This window comes from Calypte anna, chromosome 1 (assembly GCF_003957555.1).
Source record: "Calypte anna isolate BGI_N300 chromosome 1, bCalAnn1_v1.p, whole genome shotgun sequence".
In the NCBI taxonomy this organism is placed as follows: domain Eukaryota; kingdom Metazoa; phylum Chordata; class Aves; order Apodiformes; family Trochilidae; genus Calypte; species Calypte anna.
In genome coordinates this window covers 121,574,471-121,592,493 of record NC_044244.1, presented here as the reverse complement: position 1 = coordinate 121,592,493, position 18,023 = coordinate 121,574,471, and the positions used below count along the sequence as shown (strand labels likewise).

Genomic DNA, 18,023 nt, shown 5'->3' with positions numbered 1-18,023 from the left:
GAATATGATAACAGGGAGTATAATAGCAGTCTGTGCTCCAGGACAGCATCTTTTCAATACATTACAGTATTCATTTTACATACTTCCTTAAAGCTTTATCAGCTTTGATAAAGCATAAGACAAAGTGAGGGTTGAGCAACTACCTTAATTAGATCTGAGGCCCCACAGATAAATAAAGCAGACTGGACAGGTTAGCAACTGCCACCTCTTTCGAGGACGATAAGGTGAAAACTCAAATTTGAAGTCATATTTAAAGAAAAGGATTACCAGGGCATTGCTGATCTCTACCTTGTGAATGTGTCATAGTGGGAGTATGCAAGAAAGTTTAGGTTTAGGATCCTAAATTCTGAATATCCATCTTTAAAATTGCTCAAAATACAAAAAAAGTTAAATAAATTACTTGCTATTCTGCAAAACAAGGAATATGAAGAGACATTAAAGGGTAAAAAAATTAAGAATAAAACCCCAAAAGCAATCAAGCATTCTTTTGTGCCTTGACTGCAAGCCAGGAAGTCAAGACAGTTCCTGGTTTTCCAAAACCAATATGCAGACTTACCTAGTTTTGTTCTGTCATTATTATAAACTTACCTTTTTGCTTATTGCAAGTTCTGAGACTTAATTGCCATAAAAACAAAACAAAAAAAATCAATTTCTTTTCAGTCTGCATTTCAGTATGATTCAGATACTTTTGACACCTGATAGTAACCCATAATTAGCCAGTTATCTTAGCAAGTATGAACAACAAACAATAGTATAAACAGGCACAATGTCTAGCTTTGAGCTTGGGAATCATGTCCTTTTCTCACACTCAGTTTAAAAAGACTGAAGCATTCATTTACAAAGAAAATACCCCAAACAAATAACTCAGTTCCACAAAGGCAGGGGTGATGCTGATAAAAGCAGACAGCTTCTGAGTTAAACAAGCTTGTGCACATAGAAACTCTGCTAAGTAAGGAAGCCTATTGCCAAGCACTAACACCATTGCAAACATGAGCTTTTCTCCTGAAAACTGTTATTATCAACTAAGATTAGAGCAGCAGAGATGAATGATCTGGCACTCGTAGAAGCAGCATACGGACAGAATGCAGCCTTGTACTGTTATAATTTTCCAGTTCCCATCTCCAGTTTAATCATGCCACCCTCAGAGAAAAGGTGAATCTAAAAAGAAGTCTCTCCCCTAAATACACAGAAAAATTAGTGGTATTTAAAAAAACAAAAACCTGATTAAATATTTTTTTTCTCCAGCTGCTGTGAGTGAAAGGCAGCAACAGGAGGGATAATACAGCTTGTTGCACCCAAGTGAAATCATTACAGGCAGATATTTTCCTTCATTACACATAGCCTGCAGCCTTTCTGTGAGTGTTAAGGCAAACAATTTTTTTCTGTCTGAGCTAGCTACTAAATATTTATAACATATTTAAAGAAAGGAAGGAGAGGGGACAGCAATTAAGTCACAAGTCACTATAACAAGTGTAAACAAAGTGACTCCCATTATTTTCCCCACAATCGGTTTCATGAATCTACAGCTCTGTTTTCTGCAGGCTTGGAGGCAACAGAGTATCACAATTCATGGAAAGCACTGCTGACACCAGTAGGCGACTGAAAAATCTTAGCTCGGTATCATTGCTGATTTACAAGGGAGTTTGCTTGTTCTTTGCCAGAACTAATGTATTTTGGGCTTAGACTTCAAAAGCTTTAGATACTGAGTGACACATTTTCACAAATTGTTGAGACCAGTGACTGTCAGTGAGCTATCTACAGCTCAGTGCACTAAGGCATGTTTTCCTAGACAAAAAAACCCAAACCCAAAAGCATAAACACCAGTCCTGACATTTCCTTCCATACTTTGATACAAAATGAAACAAAAAAGATCATGCTGAGTGCAACAGGGCTGAAAAGAACCTCAAGATGACTCTATTTACAACTATCCTTTGTCTCTTACTTAAAAATTATGTTGAAGAATTTTTAAACATAATTTAAGTATAAAGGCAGTATATAATACAGTAGACACAACTCTACGTGCAGAAGTTCAGCGATGGTAAACAGAGTACTTCCCTTAATACTGAATTTAGTTATGCCATCCCAGATCAGCAGAAATCTAGGGACATGGTCTTAATGGTGTCATCAGTGTTTTGGATTGGTGCCTTCAGCCTGCTCCAGTCAATGGAAGATCATGCTTACTAAGGCTGGGATCATGTACATTCAACAGAATAAAAGCTGGGGTATATTTTTCTACAGTTGTGAATCCCATTAGGCTTTGAGCTCCAAGGCAAAACAGCTTAGAGTTAAACCAAAGTTAAAATGCTCAGAAATTTTACCAAAGGAAAGTTTCAGTGCTAGCATGCTGTCAGGTTGAATATTAGGAAGGAAACAAAAAAAAGCAAGCACAGTTTATCATGACACAACCATCCAATACTTTTAATTGTCAGAATTAATGTCCCAGCTTTGGGTCCCTCCTTGCAGACTACAGTGAGGCAGCTTCTGCTCCTGGCATGCCTCTACAGTCACCCAACACTCCAGGAAAAGATGAAGATTCTTGCAGCACTCCTGAGAGAACAAAGACAGTCTAGGTGAAATACTGTGGGCCATGAGGCCCCTCACCTGCCAGCTGAATCACACTGACCTCAGCAGAGACTGGAGCTATGCTGTTTATAGCAAGTCTGTGCCAGGGAGCAGGATAAAGCAACAGCTGCACTCCCTGCCTTGGCTCAGCCTCATGCAGCCGCATTGCTGTTCAGAGGTAGCCTGAGGATATAGAGATTCCCAACCATGCTGAAGTGCAGGGCTGAAGAGCAGAGCCTCTCTGCTCACCAGTTTTACCTGCAAGTGGCAAACCATGCTCCTAAAAAAGGACCTAAACCTACCCTGAATGCTTCATATCAGCCATGTATAATTGTAGAATATAGAGGAAGCCAAAAGTCTGGAGTTCTCACCCGAGTTCCACACCAACACCTTACACACCAGAGTAAGGAACCTCAAGCTTAACCTCAAGCTTCTAAATCTGAAAACCAGGAACATTAGATACTTTTTAACTACAGAGCACAATATATTTGTTGACCTGCAAGTTTGACTATTAAGAAAGCAATGTATGATTGCACTGATAAAAGCAGAGCATGACTGCAGAAAATGAAATGAGCTACCCCACATTTATCATAATCTGTTTTATAGGAGGATGGAAATTAAAGCAATGTGATTAACCCATATTAGTAAATATTTAAAAAAAAAAGTAAAAAAAAAAGTGACCCTAACTTCTTACAGAAACAATTATGAGTTTCTAAGTCACTACAGATTGACAGTGCAGGCACATGTACAGACTCTCACCTTGGAACAATTAAATGAAGTCAAAATTTGCATGGCTAGCACCAGATTTTTAGATATGCAAGTAAATCCAGTCAAATATTCATTAAAAGGTAGAATTCATCCTAGCTTGGGATTATTATAGTTATTTCTCTCTATATGATCTAACACAACCAAAAAGAAATGTTTCAAAAAGGAAAATAAAATGGAATCTCTCTGCATTAGATAATCATGATGTGTTTCTGTTTTTTAACATCATCATCATTCTGTGAATGAAGTCTTGATCTTGCATTTGGCCCATGACAATATTTTAGAGGAAAGTTAATGAATTCCACTCAACTCACTTATTTAATTGTGTAACTAACATCTGGTTACTTATTTGAATGTTCATAAGTTTCCTCAACTGACATCAGAGATACTTCATAGAATACATGCAAGTTGAATCCAAGAGAAGCTTTTCAAGTTGCACACAGAAAAACAACAGATTTGATACAATTTTTTCATGGGTAACAGAAAACAATGTTCTTTACTGCTGAGTGAAAGCATGCAAATTTCTGAACACAAATAAGCAATTCTGCAGAAAGACTGCACGTTGGAAACTGATCGCAGCTACTGCCATCAGAGCAAAATACATCTCTTGGTGGATTGCATCAGGCTTGTTACTGCCATTTAAAACCCACCTCATTCACTTAGAGATAAAAGGATTGTGATCCTATTACAGGATCTTGTTAGCAGAATATTTAGTTTGATGGCACAATGCAGAGCTTTGCTGGAGACACCTGTAGTCAGTCTAGACATGCAGCATCATGCAGAGATAACACATAGGACCTAATCCTTCTGCTATTATATTAAGACAGCCCAATATCCAATCTGGATAGCCTTAGCCTCTCAGTCACCACCTGCCAGTTCTGAAGATGTCCAATTTGCTTGTCCTCACATTTCAGCATTCTGTGCAAGTAAATACACCCCTAACCATTAAGTCAGTTGCAGGAGGAAAGAAAGAGAAAAAAATAATTATTCCTCAGAAAAAGAGCAACCCCTGCCTTGTGAGGTAAGCATGGGAGCACAAACCCTTATACCCTTCCCCACTGTTCACTCTCACACCCAGGGGCAAAGATAAATTGCAACAGGAAGATCTGAAGTTCATTAAGAAGTTATTGCAGTCAGCTGTCATTCTCATCTTCCTGTCAGAGATCACAATCCCCATAGCAGTCAGCAAGACAAGCATGTGCTTCCAGCTCAGCTACACTGGCTACCATGCTGTACATTAGCTTGAACTAGTGATTAATGTGTGCTTTCTTAGTACCTCCAGAATAGAAAGATCCTCAGAATCTAAAATGAGAGCACAAAGAGGCTGAATCACTGTCTATAACATCACTAACCACACCATGCTTACCTTGTCACCATGTCCCTTAAACTATTTATGAATGCATTACAGTAGTTTGGTTTTCTAAATGGCATCATTTTTAAGAATTTTAAAAAATCCTCAGCCCCCAGGCTCACTGTTACTGTGTAAAACTGCTTTTAATTTGTGAAAAAGAGCTTCGTAATTCTTGGTATCTATGATTTTCAGCCTAAAAATATTGCCTCTTTCATGCATACAATGTACGCAAGTATACTTGCTGCTTCCCTATTAGGCAGATAGCTTCATCCACCATTGCATAACATAAATTACTTTGTTGACAGCTTGTTTCTAGCACAGCTGAGCAAAGAGGTAGCATCTTTCTGTTATCAAGCCCTTACTCCGAAATTTGCTTTAATTTTGCTCTCGCAAGTGCTACAGTTCCCCTTTAGTGAAGTCTCTTAGAGAGTTTAGTGATTTCTTAAGATCATGGTCACTCTGCATTACCTGCTCTCTGCAATAACTAACTTCAGGAATACGTCACACTTCCATTCACGAGACGATTTCAAATGATGAAGTCAGTAATGAGTACAATCAAGGAGAAAAGAGACATAATACTCTTCTTATGGAAGACAGGGGGGTTTGCAGCACTCAGTGGCTTACTGAAAAAATTGCCTACTAGAAAATCTGCCTCAGACAGACAGGAAAAAGAGTTTCCCATTGATCTTTTCTCTTTGCACAATCTCCTTAAAGTTTACTGGCTTTGTTACCAAAGGTACCAATTCCAAGAATCATTATATTACAGGTTCACAGTGCCTGAGCCAGATAAGCTTGCTTGGGGTGGGGGGGGTGTATAACAACTTTGAGTAAATGGCTACAATTTCAAGGAAAGTGGGGAAAAAGGGATAATAGCTAGCACTTTTAACAAAGAACTCCAAATTACTATTCACAACGAGATGGACCTCACTGCTCAGTCTTTAAGCAGTTGTAGATACTTACAGGTTAGGGTTCCCACTAGTAAACCAAGGGATGGCTACAGGCAAACATCTTTTTAATGAACTCCTGCTCTCATAACAGAGCAAGAAGAACTGGTTCTCAAAGTTCTTCCCATTGTGTACAGAGAATAAATATGCATTACAATATGTATCTTCAGAATGAGAAACATCTTCTTGGTATCTTACACAGGCAGTAATACATTATTTTTTAATTTTTTTTTTTATTTTTAGATTTTTTTTAAAAGTAAATACATAGTAATTTCCTATCACAGAAATTTCATCATGACCTATAGGATTGCTTAGGATTGCTATAGGATACTCAAAGTTATTAAGAATTAGTGTTGCTATTCAATAACAGTTGATTCGATGTCAACAGTCTCAAGGAATGAATATGGCAACACTTAATTGTATCTATAAAATATAGAAATGACTAATTTTTCAAAGATGGAAGAAATGGCAGGGTAGCAGAATGTTGCATGTATATAAACAATTATCAGATTCAGCTTGATGTGTATCCAAAACTTGAGCGGGGAGAACCCACCAATAAAGAACACAGCAAGGAAACAAGAAGGGCATAACAAAAGTTTTCAGGAAAGAATGACAAATCGTTGTGTATAAAATGAAAACTGGAAAAAAAATAATGAGGCGGCATGTTAAAATCCATGGTAATACAAATCCAATACGAAATTTAGGACCACTTCTAGCTGACACCAGAAAGATAAAAAATAAAATAAAATTAAAAAGAGTAAAATATTAAATATATTTTTCAAGGATACTTCTATTCCTTTGCAGAATGAAGTAAGAAATGCAATTACTCCACATGACACTGTTAAAGGAGCCAAAAATTTCACCATCTCTAGCATTTCTATGAAATAAAGCAGCAAGTACTAAGAAAAATGCATTTATTCTCAATGTGACAGCATAATTTTAGAAGTTGAAATTTTATAAGTTTAAAGGTTCTGACTAGGGACTTCTCCGAACATTAATTTTAGACATACTAGAAGGAACTGGGAAAGCTCCAAAGGATGAGTCAAATGCCAGTATAGCCCAGATATTTTTAAAAAGATAAAAGGGAACTATAGAGATGCTTAGTTTAAAAAAAAAAAAAAAAAAAGACCTACTGAAGCAATGCGAGAACAAAAAAGCTACTAAAAATTATGATACTTGTTAAAATATTAGAAGAGAAAAAGAAATATACTATTAGTATGACTTAACAGTTTGTTTGCTTTGGTTTGGTGTTTTTTTTATTAAAAATTCTTGCATTTTCAGGGTAACGTTGCAGTTAATGGCAGCTAATTTGGGATCCCTGACAATGCATAAATGCTAAAATACTATCACCATTATTAAGCATGACTTTCAAAAAAAGTATACAGAAAAAAAATTTGTATTTACTTTTAAAAAAAATCTCTGCTTCTTGATAACTTGCAGGTCAGGTTTATAAAACTGACTCAAGATAATACACTTGAGTTTCTCTTAACACAGGTGATTTATCATTAAGGACACTTTGACCAAAATGTTTGCCAAATAAATGCATACATTACACAGATTTAAAAATTGCCTTCTCTGGCTGATCTCAAAATGTTGCTACTGAAAAGAAATCCACACAAAGACAATTTTGAACAGCCTGCTTTGGAACAATTTCTGGTTTGGGACAAAGCAATTACTTTTTAACGGACATTAAAATGAAGGAAAGCGTTTGCTGACTAAAACTTGGATGTAAGAGTGTTGCAGGAGCATCCAGTAACAATGCACTTCATTATTACAAAGTGATAGCAATCACTGGTAAAATGACCTTGGTGCTACAAGATGACTTGAATGCAAAAGTCCGTGAAGCTAGGTGACACTCCCAGGCGAGAGACACCTACTTCAGAATGCAGCAGCTATAGAAAACACTCTAAGCAACTGTCTCAAGCTCTCAGGCCCATGTAGAGAACTTTTATTCATAATTCTTTAATAGAAATTATTAGTAGAAACAGAAGAAATTTTACACTGACAAGACCATCAGCATATTATTATGCTTATCTTCAAAAGGACTGCAAAAATACAGGAGATACACAAAGGAATTGTTAGTTCATGCTTGTGTAATAAGACAAAAAATAATATGTTTACTACACATTTGTCAACCTTGCTAGCAGACACACAACAAAATCCCCTAAATGGGAAGTTAAAAAACAACAGCAAAGGATGTGATGTTTCTCAATATTTGGGTGACTTAAGACAGGATGAAATGGACTCATCATCATATGAGAATTTTAAATAAAACTAAAGTTTTAAGTACTTTAAGAACACAGGAGCAAAACAAAGTTGTTTTTGTGAAAGATGGACATCAACATGGACTTAATACCACTTTCCCTCCTTGTAGTCTATGAATCCCACAGTTTCCTAATGCCTGCTTATAATGAAATGGCAAAAATGACATCTGCATGTCTGCAACATATCCACATACTTTGATTATTCGTTTTACTGATGCCTATATGCATCAGGGGCTTCCTCTACTTGCTTAAAACACTCACAATTCTATGCCATACTGCCCCGCCAGCCATGTGGGGGGTTTTTTTGAAAGCAGAAGGGAGAGCAGCTTTCTTTTGAACCATCAGACAGGAGTTACAAGCTGAAGCATGGACAGGGTGGGCAACACTCACAAGTCATCTGCTTCTACATTCATTCATTCATTCAGAGCAATCCTGGATTGCACTGTTACTGGCTGCATAGAAGCCAATTTCACTGTCCAGGTGTGGAGTTAGGGTAGTAAACATGAAGCACCTGGCCAAGCCAGAGCTTGGCTGGCCTGTCTTCATGCTACATCTCACCAGAAGCTCCCAATCAGGCTGTGAGCTGGAAGAGGGTTCTTAGCAAAAACACACCGGCAAGCGTTTTGCTGCTCCTCGACTGGCACCACAGGATCCACAGTCCTGCAACACATCCTAGTGACCGAACGATCTGGTGTACGGGACTGAATTTTTTCTCACCCCTCCATGGGCAGAATGCTCCTAACGACTGAGCTCTTGCTCCCTTCACACGAGGTTTCCCCCACAGCTACTCTCTCTCTCCACACCCCTTCTCCAGACTCCCCTCACAGTCTCACATTTACCCCAATCCCCCTCTTCTTTGGTCTCTCTGACACCACCTTTACCGAAGCTCGGCCGGCCGTGACTACACACAACCCAGGAAGGCGGCACCGGGCAGGGACGAGCCCGCGCCCCTGCCCTGCGGTCTCGCCAAAGCCCAGCCCGCTCACCCGCGTCGTAGAAGGCGTCCAGCACAGCCGTCTCTCCAAAGTCCAGCTCCCCGAAGTTGACCGTGCCGAGCTGGGCCCCCTCGGCCTCGCAGGCCCTCAGCAGACACTGTCGTGCCCCAGCCTCGGGGCTCCGCGCCCCGGCTCCCCCCTTGGGCGGGTCATTCAGCACGTACACGGCCCGCAGGCAACGCGGCCGCGGGGCTGCCGCGCCGACCTCCGCTGCCACCTCCCCACCGCACGCCACCGCCTCAGCCGGGACGGCGGCCGGCAGCTCCCGCTCTGCGCAGGGGTGCGCTGGCTCCGCCGTCGCGCTGCCGCCCACGGGGCTCTCCATGGCGGCGTCGAAAGTTGAGAGGAGCCGGTGGCTGCCGGCAGGTGCTCAGGCGGGGCCGCGCCCCATCGCAAACAGTTGGGCAGACTGCAGCGGGGCAGGGTGAGGAGGTTCCCTCCTTCCGACCGCCCTTCTCCCCCCCTCGCTTCGGCGGCTGGGCGGCACCGCTCCCCGGCGGGCGGGCACGGGGGCGAGATGGAGGGAGGTGAAGGTGGCCGGCGCGGCAGGAGCTCAGCGCCCCCCTCCGCGGACGGGACAGCCCGGGGGAGCGGCTGTGCTGCCGAGCCCGGCTCCCCCGCGGCAGCACAGCCGGAGAATCCGCCGTGCCGTCCCTTGTGGGGACAAACTCCCCATTTATCTCGACGACCAAAGCGGTACTGAGGGGGACGTAACACCGTCGGGGCGTCCGCGCCTTGTTTATTATTCCCCTTCCCCGCCCCTCTACTGTTATTACCGGGGATGATATAGTTATTTTACGCAGCGGCACCGTGCGCGCCGCTCGGGCTCCTCTGAGGGTTATGGGGGCTAAGGGAAGGCGAGCAGGCTGCAGCGGGGACCCCGAGGCCCGGGCTGCCCGCAGGGGCCCTTCCCGTCTCCACGCTCCACGCGCGGCCGCTGAGGAGCCCTTTAACCGCCGGCAGCCGTCAGGAGCCGGCCCGGTCCCCGCTGGGCATTCCGCCGCCGCCCCGCAGGCCCCTCCTAACCCGGGGGTCTGTTCCTTAGAGCCACCCCCGCTTAAGGAAAGCCGCTGCTTTCTCTTCCCCCGGCTCTCTCTGCCAGTAGCTTTCAGCCCACTGCCTCTGTTGCTGCTTAGACGCCAAACTGTATCAGAAGTCTGGATAACAGTTCATCCTTTCATTCCTTCTCTCTTATATAAAATTTCCCACAATCATGGTAAAATTAGCTCCTAGAAACTCTCTGGCAAATCCTGGCATCTTCATAAGAACATTTTGAGCATCCTGCCCCAAGACATTTTTCTTACTAGCTAAACTGGCAGGGACGGCCTCAGCTTTGGCACTGCTGCTAAGCGAGCTGCCGATTTATGCAGCAAGAGAAACTGAAGGGCAGGCTGCGTGTGAATCACCTATATCGGCCTTGTACATCAGCTGTGAAAAAGACACCAACACTGATGCACCCTGCAAAGAGCACAGCCTACCAGTGAGGGAGGGAACACTGGAAAACTGCAGTCCTCAGGCAAATGTTATTTGAAATAGTAAACCCATCTGGAAAGATTTTCATCTCATTTTTCACTCGCTGTGGCAGAAGAGTCACGATGCTGCAGGCTTGGGTAAGAGTGGCTGGGAAGCTGCCTCTCAGAATAGAACCAGATCCACAGCTGGCTGACCATGAGCCAGCAGTGTGCCCAGGTGGCCAAGAGGGCCAACAGCATCCTGGCCTGTATCAGATATAGGGGGGCCAGCAGGTCTAGGGAAAGGCTTGTCTCCCTCTACTCAGGTACACTGCACTGGTGAGGCTGCACCTCCAATCCTGTGTTCAGTTTTGGGCTCCTCACAACAAGAGGGACACTGAGGTTCTGGAGCAAGTCCAGAAAAGGGCAACAAAGCTTAGAAGGAGCAGCTGAGGGAACTGGGGTTATTTAGTCTGAAGAAGAGGAGGCTGAGGGCAGATCTTGTTGCTTTCTTCAACTATCTGAAAGGAGGTTGTAGGGAGGTGGGTGTTGACCTCTTCTCCCAAGTAACAGGTGATAGGACAAGGGGAAATGGCTTCAAGTTGCCTCAGGGTAGGTTTAGTCTGGATATTAGGAAAAATTTCTTTACTGAAACAGTGGTCAGGCATTGGAGCAGGCTGCCCAGGGAAGTGGTGGAGTCGCCATACCTGGAGATGTTAAAAAAACATGTAGGTACGGCACTTCAGAGTGTGGTTTAGTTGGCATAGTGTAGGGTTGATGGCAGGACTTGATGATCTTAGAGGTATTTTCCAGCCTTAGTGACTCTGTGATTATACAAGGAATATTTTTAAGAGAAGAAGCTTCATTTTTTATATATTACAGTTGAGTCTTCAGAAACTGTTAGTTCAGTGATGGCATGACATTTTCAGTGAGCAACAGTATCTTCAGACCTTGCAAGCTACCTGAGTAAATGGGAGATTTAGTTTCTGGGATATTTGAGCTGTTTCTATGCAAATAAAAAAAAAAGTTAAATCTGGAAGAAAAAAAGTAAGTCATGAAGTGCTTTATCCTCTTTTGGAAACATGGTCCAGTAATAAAGTTATATAAAAAACTTACTCTGCCCCCAGTGTTGCCTCTTCATTCAGCTTTCATGTGCCTTTCCAAGACCTATTGCCTTTGCACAGAACCCAGCCTAACAAACTGCATGTAAACCCAAGGAGCCCACATTTGCTCTTACACAGTAATGAAAGACGATGCCACAATTTTTTGGGCAGCACCTTGAACCTATGAAATCCATTATAGTGCAGAATATTAATTACCACTTAAGACATGAGAAGTAGTATGTTCACTGCAATTTGCAAGGACAGCGAGTGCTGCAAAGAAAATAGATGCCCTTGAAACTACCTTTTTATTATTATTATTATTTTTATTTTGCAAATCCCTAAGGAGCAGTCGTTTCTCTTAACATTAACAGGGCTTACAGGAAGGAAGCCTTTCTTCTGTTTTGTTTTGTTTTTTTCCCAGGTCTATAAACTTAGAGTTCAAACCGTAAAGCTGAGCTGGACATTTGCACAAAGTCTGAATCCATAGCAGGCATGACACCTTTTCTCCTGATGCATACACAGCTACAGCAGACCTTAGCTTGCCTTTTTTAAAGAAAGCACAGACTAGAACTGCTGGCATAAATGTCAGGCTGCGATTTCATCGCACTGGAACATTTTCAGCTTTAGAGAAGGGTCCTCCCATTTCACCCAGGGTCAGGGAAACCCCAGATCTCTTGGTTCAGGTAAGTACCAAATAAACCAGATGACACCCAGGTCCACAAGGAACCTGTTCTTCCAAAAGAAGAACAAATCCACACACACATGCCCTGGCAGCATTCCCTGATTCCTGCCCAGTGTCCTGGGCATCCTCACACCTGGTGTGGAGGTGCCCAGGGGCCTGTCCAGGGGCTGCAGGCACTGCCCAGCCTCACACGTGTGTGTATCCTGAGCCAAGGCCACATCTCCCTCCTGCCCTTGTGTCCCAGGCAGGGAGCCTGCAGCTGGAGCCAGGCAGCAGCCTCCTGGACAGGGCCCCAGGAAGCTCTGCCAAGGCAACAGCCACCTTTCCTGGACACAGCACGTCTGGAGAGGGTGAACTCTGTACCCTAGGTATGGAAATTTTTTCTGTACTGTAAGGATCAGACACTGGGGAAAATATTTTGATGTCTGAATTCTTTCCTATTAAGCCACTTCACCGACCTTCCACAAGATAATGTGATTTGTGATGTTTAAACTATTCTGAGCAAACACTTTGCTAATGGACTTTTTGGTATTACTTTTGTTGGTGTGCTGCCCCACTTATTTTCATTTACAGTGAGCAGGTCTCCAGGTAACCAGTAGCAAAGAGATAGTGCTGTCATTGGGCTGAGGAGGAAAACAGTTTATTTCTTTACTGAAGAGAAAAGAAAGTTGTTGTTTTTTTCAAATAAAAATTATTCAGAGAAAGGATGTTTTCTTTTTTAGGGTCACTATGGAGAGTCTTTGCTAGAGTTTAAATAAATTATGTGAATTCTCCCCTTAGAATTCTAATAAATTTCTTGGTTTTGTTTAAAGGTCGGGTTCAAAAGATAAAGCCTGTACAATGGAAACCAAATAATGCAGATGATTCTTGAGGAAAAGCTGCATGAAGAGAAGGACTGCAAGTGCTACAAGCTTTAAAAGCCGAGTTGCAGAAATGCTTTGCAAAGGAAAAGATTGGATGCCTCCAAGTGATGTGAAACTGAACCACATGGGCCACCAAATCAGCATTGGGACTGAGTACAGATCTCAGGGATTACTCTCACTTTCCTTACACTGGGGAACGTGAAGCCTCACAAGCTCATTTGACCTTCTGACAAAGAATGAAGTCAATGAAAATGACTTCTGGGTTAAAGAGTGGAATCCCTAGTGCAGCTCTTCATTCAGATCTATTGTTTTGCACACAGAATGCTGCACACAGCATCTGCCCCTTGCAAATGAAGGACACGAAGGACAGTGACACATTGAATGAAACGCAGAGTTAGTCCAAGGGTAACCTTTCTCTTCCCTCTCTGCCTTCCTTGAGGAATGATAATTTTTTACTTACACTCTGCATGCTCACAAGTACACAGAGCAAAATGTAATCAATTTCAAAACTGGTTTTGATTCCAAATTCCTTTCAGCACAGCCAGCACTCTAATCTAAAGTCCTTGCCCTTGGATTTTGAGTAGTTATAGGGAATCTTTGGGAGCGTGACAGATTAAGGAGTGAAGGCTAGCAGTGAGGAAATGATGCAGTTCTTTTCAATAACTTCCACAAAACCAGAATTTCGCTTATAGATAACTGTGTGCATGTAAAATAACTAATAATACAAAAACCCCACCAACCAACAACCCACCAGTAAATACAGTAGCAAAGGGAATGATAAAAAAACCCCACTCTAGTCTTTCCTGAATCTCTGTCAATGCAGAGCACTCACACTTTCTATAGGATTGATAGCTGGCATTATTTACATTATTTCTCTCTGTCAATCAGACAGCTAGGTCAGATCAATGACACAAGACTCGGGCACGTGCATTTATAAAGTCTATGTAAAACTTATTTCTGATTGAAGTACCTGTGACTCTCTGGCCTTCCTCAATCAGTTCGGGTACTGAGGAGCTAACTGCTAGCTTAGACACAGAATTTAACATAGGTTCTCCAAAATAGAAGCTTGAATCAGTCAAACAGAAAATCAGTTATCTCTAGTTTTCAACACATTCCAATAACTTATACTTCAGATGGAACAAAGGCAAACTACGTCCCCATCCAGAAAGACCTCCCTTAGACCTTTCAATTTCTGAAAGCCCACACTAAGATGAGTAATGAGAGATAAAACATCAAGATAAAGCCTTGGGGAAAAAAAAATTTCAGCATAGCAGGATGGAGTCCTCACCTGTCTCTATCATTCTAATTTTTAGTATTCAAGTACTATATATTAATACTTTAACAATATCAGCTCTAGATATTTTCATTCATACAGCGTCTTGTCATTATATATATGTTTTCTTTCACAGTTTCAAACCTTGTATTAGGTCTCTATCCAATTCAACAGGTCCTAGGGATGAGAAATACCCATTTCTTTGAATAATATGAAGCAGCTTCAAGAAGTCTGGTTTAAAATTTTTGTGTAGGCAGATTAAATATTCTTACCAGGGATGATTAATTTTCCTTTTTTTCAGCTTGGTAAAAGTATCTTTGACTTCTTTACATGTCATGGCGCAGTACTGTAATTGCAGTTGCTATTGCATACTATTTTAGGACAAGGTGCTTACTTTTAACCTGTCTGAAGTTATTTCTTACTGAAGCAATATTTGGGATAAAGGCCACCTGGGTATTCACTTTTATTGCAGTTAAACAGGCTTCTCCTGTTTACTAATTAATGAAAGCCAAGCAAAATTATGACTGTGACAGGGAACACAACATGTTGAACACACATGTTGTAAAAACAACAGAGAGGACTAGAATACATGGTTCTTTTTTTCATTATTACTAAGCAGGTTTTATATTGCTGTAGATTCTAGATACATGGGGCTTAGAAACTTACCAAGACAAAAACTGGTAACGCTGCTTAAAAGTATTTTAAATATCTGTTATCACAATACTTCTGGTATAAACAACTGTGAAAAGTAAAGGATCCCTGAAGAAGCAAGAATTGCTTTTAGGTGAAAATAATAATTAAAAAATCACCCTCATCTGTTATGTTGATACTCTCATAATAGATACTATGGAAAACTTCCTCATTTAAGCAAATATGGAAATTTACTACTTCACTAGGAATCCTTAAACTGCACCTACATATTCTTCTTCTTAAGGAAGCCAAGAAATTGCAACATTTAATAAAAACAAGCTTGATATGTGTAGAAGCCTACCAATTAACAAAACAGGGCCTTCTTTATTTATTAAATCAATAAGTGATTCACAGTCATGAACCAGCAGTGTGAGAAATCACAAGCAGTCAAGATTTGGTAATAGTGCAGCTAAAGGCACCTACTGAGACAGAAAGCAACATTAGCTTTTCTCAAAACCTTCAGCAACTGTTTTTCCCTGCTTGCCTGATGCCCTTGCTTCGGGAGTGTAACTTTGTTAGCATTGGGTCTCTAATATTTGGGTTTGGCTAGGTGCAGTTCTTGGTACTTTTAATGATGGGATCTGTAACATTTACAGCACAACAGTCTACAAGTGGTCCTGCAGCTCTCCTGGTTACCCAGCCAGAGTTGCTTTGTCAACTTGTATTACATTTATCCTTAGCTAGAGCAGTGTCACATGCTGGAGGCTTTTAAAGCCACTGCTACCTAACACGTCACTCTTGAACAATATAAGATTATTATGGCCAGATACGTTGTCATTCAAACACAGCCTCCTTTCAGACACCCATCTGCCAGGATGATGGGAATAATTCCACAAAATTTTTATAACGCTGTAAGAGTGAGATTTTCAGCACATCATTGTGTCAAATCACATTTCTGTCAAAGTACCAGAGTCTCTTCCTGCACTTTGCTGTGAAAAGCAAGTTAAATAGTAACTCATTTCCTGTTCTGATTTAAGACACCTAGAAGGCACAGAGCATTCCTGATCTTTTCACAGGTACCAACACTTGGTGTGCTAATAATTTTGTAGCAGGAGCGTCTACCCCAGTTTTTTAATTTGGGAAATGTCAAGTACCAGCTGATATTTGAAGAGAAACATGTTTAGCTGATGACAGCAGTAAAATTTGCAGAAGCAGAGGTAAAAGGTAATCCTTTTTGTTACCCAACAGACATTTTTTTCCTCTGGAAGTTTAAATCCAGTCAGAAAACTGAAGGATGTCAGTATTGCTCTGGAGTGTTCTCAACTATTCACACAGTAACAAAGCAGTAAATTATGAAGTTATTTGACATACACATAGGAAAAAAAGTCAGATACCCTTTCCTTTCCTTTCCTTTCCTTTCCTTTCCTTTCCTTTCCTTTCCTTTCCTTTCCTTTCCTTTCCTTTCCTTTCCTTTCCTTTCCTTTCCTTTCCTTTCCTTTCCTTTCCTTTCCTTTCCTTCCCTTCCTTTCCCTTCCCTTCTCTTTTCTTACTTTTTCTCATTGACAAGATCAATGAGTTGCAGGTTTCCACATGGCATAGCACCACATTTCCATATGTACACACCACTGCAGCATGAAACCAACTTATGGAGCATCCCATTTGTTTACTGTTTAACAGAGGCAGAGCAACATTTCAGTCCAGCCTGCAGAAGGCAACAGGTTGAGTTGAGCTGCAGTACCAGCACCTTGACATGGGCAGAGGTGGTGGGCTGCATCCTTAGGTGGGCAGCTCCCCTCCTGTGGGTCACAGTGGATGTACATTTATAGAGCAGGAAGGTGTCAGACTCAAGATGAGAAGGTCTGGAGTCTGAGATTGCTGCTGGCTATAGTTACAGAGGAGAAGCATGAGGCCTGAGTCTGGGGACCTGGAAGGTGAGTGACAATATGAGTGGGAGAACTTGAGCTTACCCCAGACTTGCATCTGGCTGGAGAGAGAGGTCCTGCTCCAGCTGGTGCACTGGCGACATTTGGGAGCTCTGTATTGACACTTAGAGTCAATCAGCCTTGTTGACTTTAAGATACCTTAGTGAGTCCAAGACCAATATTGAAGCTTGTAGCCATTTCAGTTACATGGAATTCTTCATCTGTCAGAGCTCCCCAAGCACAAGTTACTCCATTTCTGAGGTGAGTAGGTGCTTTAGGGCAGAGCATCAGAAATATTCCATTCCCCTGCAACCAGTGCTGCCTGCCAGGCACACTGGTGTAATCACAGCACAAACATCCTGAACCTCTGGTGAGAGATTTGCCATCCATTAATGATCTAGTTTTCTCCAGCCAACACTGCATTTACTGGGGTCTCAACATTTATGTCACGTCTTTTCCTGCCTTTTGCTTTTACTGGCCAAATGGCTGTGTCTCTGCTTCCAGCAGGGCTCAGTACATCAGGCTCTTTGCATTAAGAGTAGCCAAATTACACAGCAGCAGCAATTTCCATGCAGGTGCATCTACTTTTCCACTTAGCCTTTCTTAGGTATTTTTCTGTTTTTTCAGTGCTTTGTGTTAGGAGAAAGAGCAGGGCACACAGATTGTGTGAACTGTGCTACCTCCCACACTTGTTGCAAACTTGATAAAGAAAACCACCCCAGATGGGGGTAAACCCACCTGTTGGGTCACGTTATAGCAAGGACAGCTGCCCAGCTAAATTTTCACTAAGAGCTTAAAAGGTGCTCTCACAAAATCCCAAACTCTTCATTGTAAGGAGGAGAAAAACAGCCTGATGGGTTCCTTTGCACAAGCCTGCTCACCAGCTGAGGGCAAGCACACAGGACTTGCTGTACTGCAGAAAACTACTTCTCAACAGCACATGAAAATGCTGGGCCTGGGTGCAGTGAAGTGAAAGGACTTTACAAGAGAAAGTTTTGAGAACAAATGCTTCTTTAGTGTCTTGACAGCCAAAACTGTTTGTGAAGCGTGGTTGTTCTTGCCTAATTTGCTTTGTCATTGCAATTTTCAAGTTTTCTCCTCCAATAGAAACAACCTAATGTGATTTTTAAGATCATACTGATAAAAGCCATTTATGTTTTCCTGTGACTATCAGCTATATAGGAAGATAAGCCAACACCTACTTATCTGAGGGGCCAA

General features: G+C 41.9%; 1 protein-coding gene across 2 annotated transcripts in view; it reads right to left on the bottom strand.

Moving 5' to 3' along the window:
- Window positions 1-9,315, bottom strand: part of MAP3K15 (mitogen-activated protein kinase kinase kinase 15) — an 86,406-nt gene extending 77,091 nt beyond the window's left edge. For both annotated transcript variants that reach the window (XM_030469437.1, XM_030469439.1), the window contains exon 1: window positions 8,873-9,315. In XM_030469437.1, the coding sequence (XP_030325297.1) occupies window positions 8,873-9,206 (334 nt within the window). In that variant the 5' untranslated portion in view covers window positions 9,207-9,315. The remainder of the gene's footprint in view (window positions 1-8,872) is intronic.
- Between the last annotated feature and the right edge of the window lie 8,708 nt (window positions 9,316-18,023).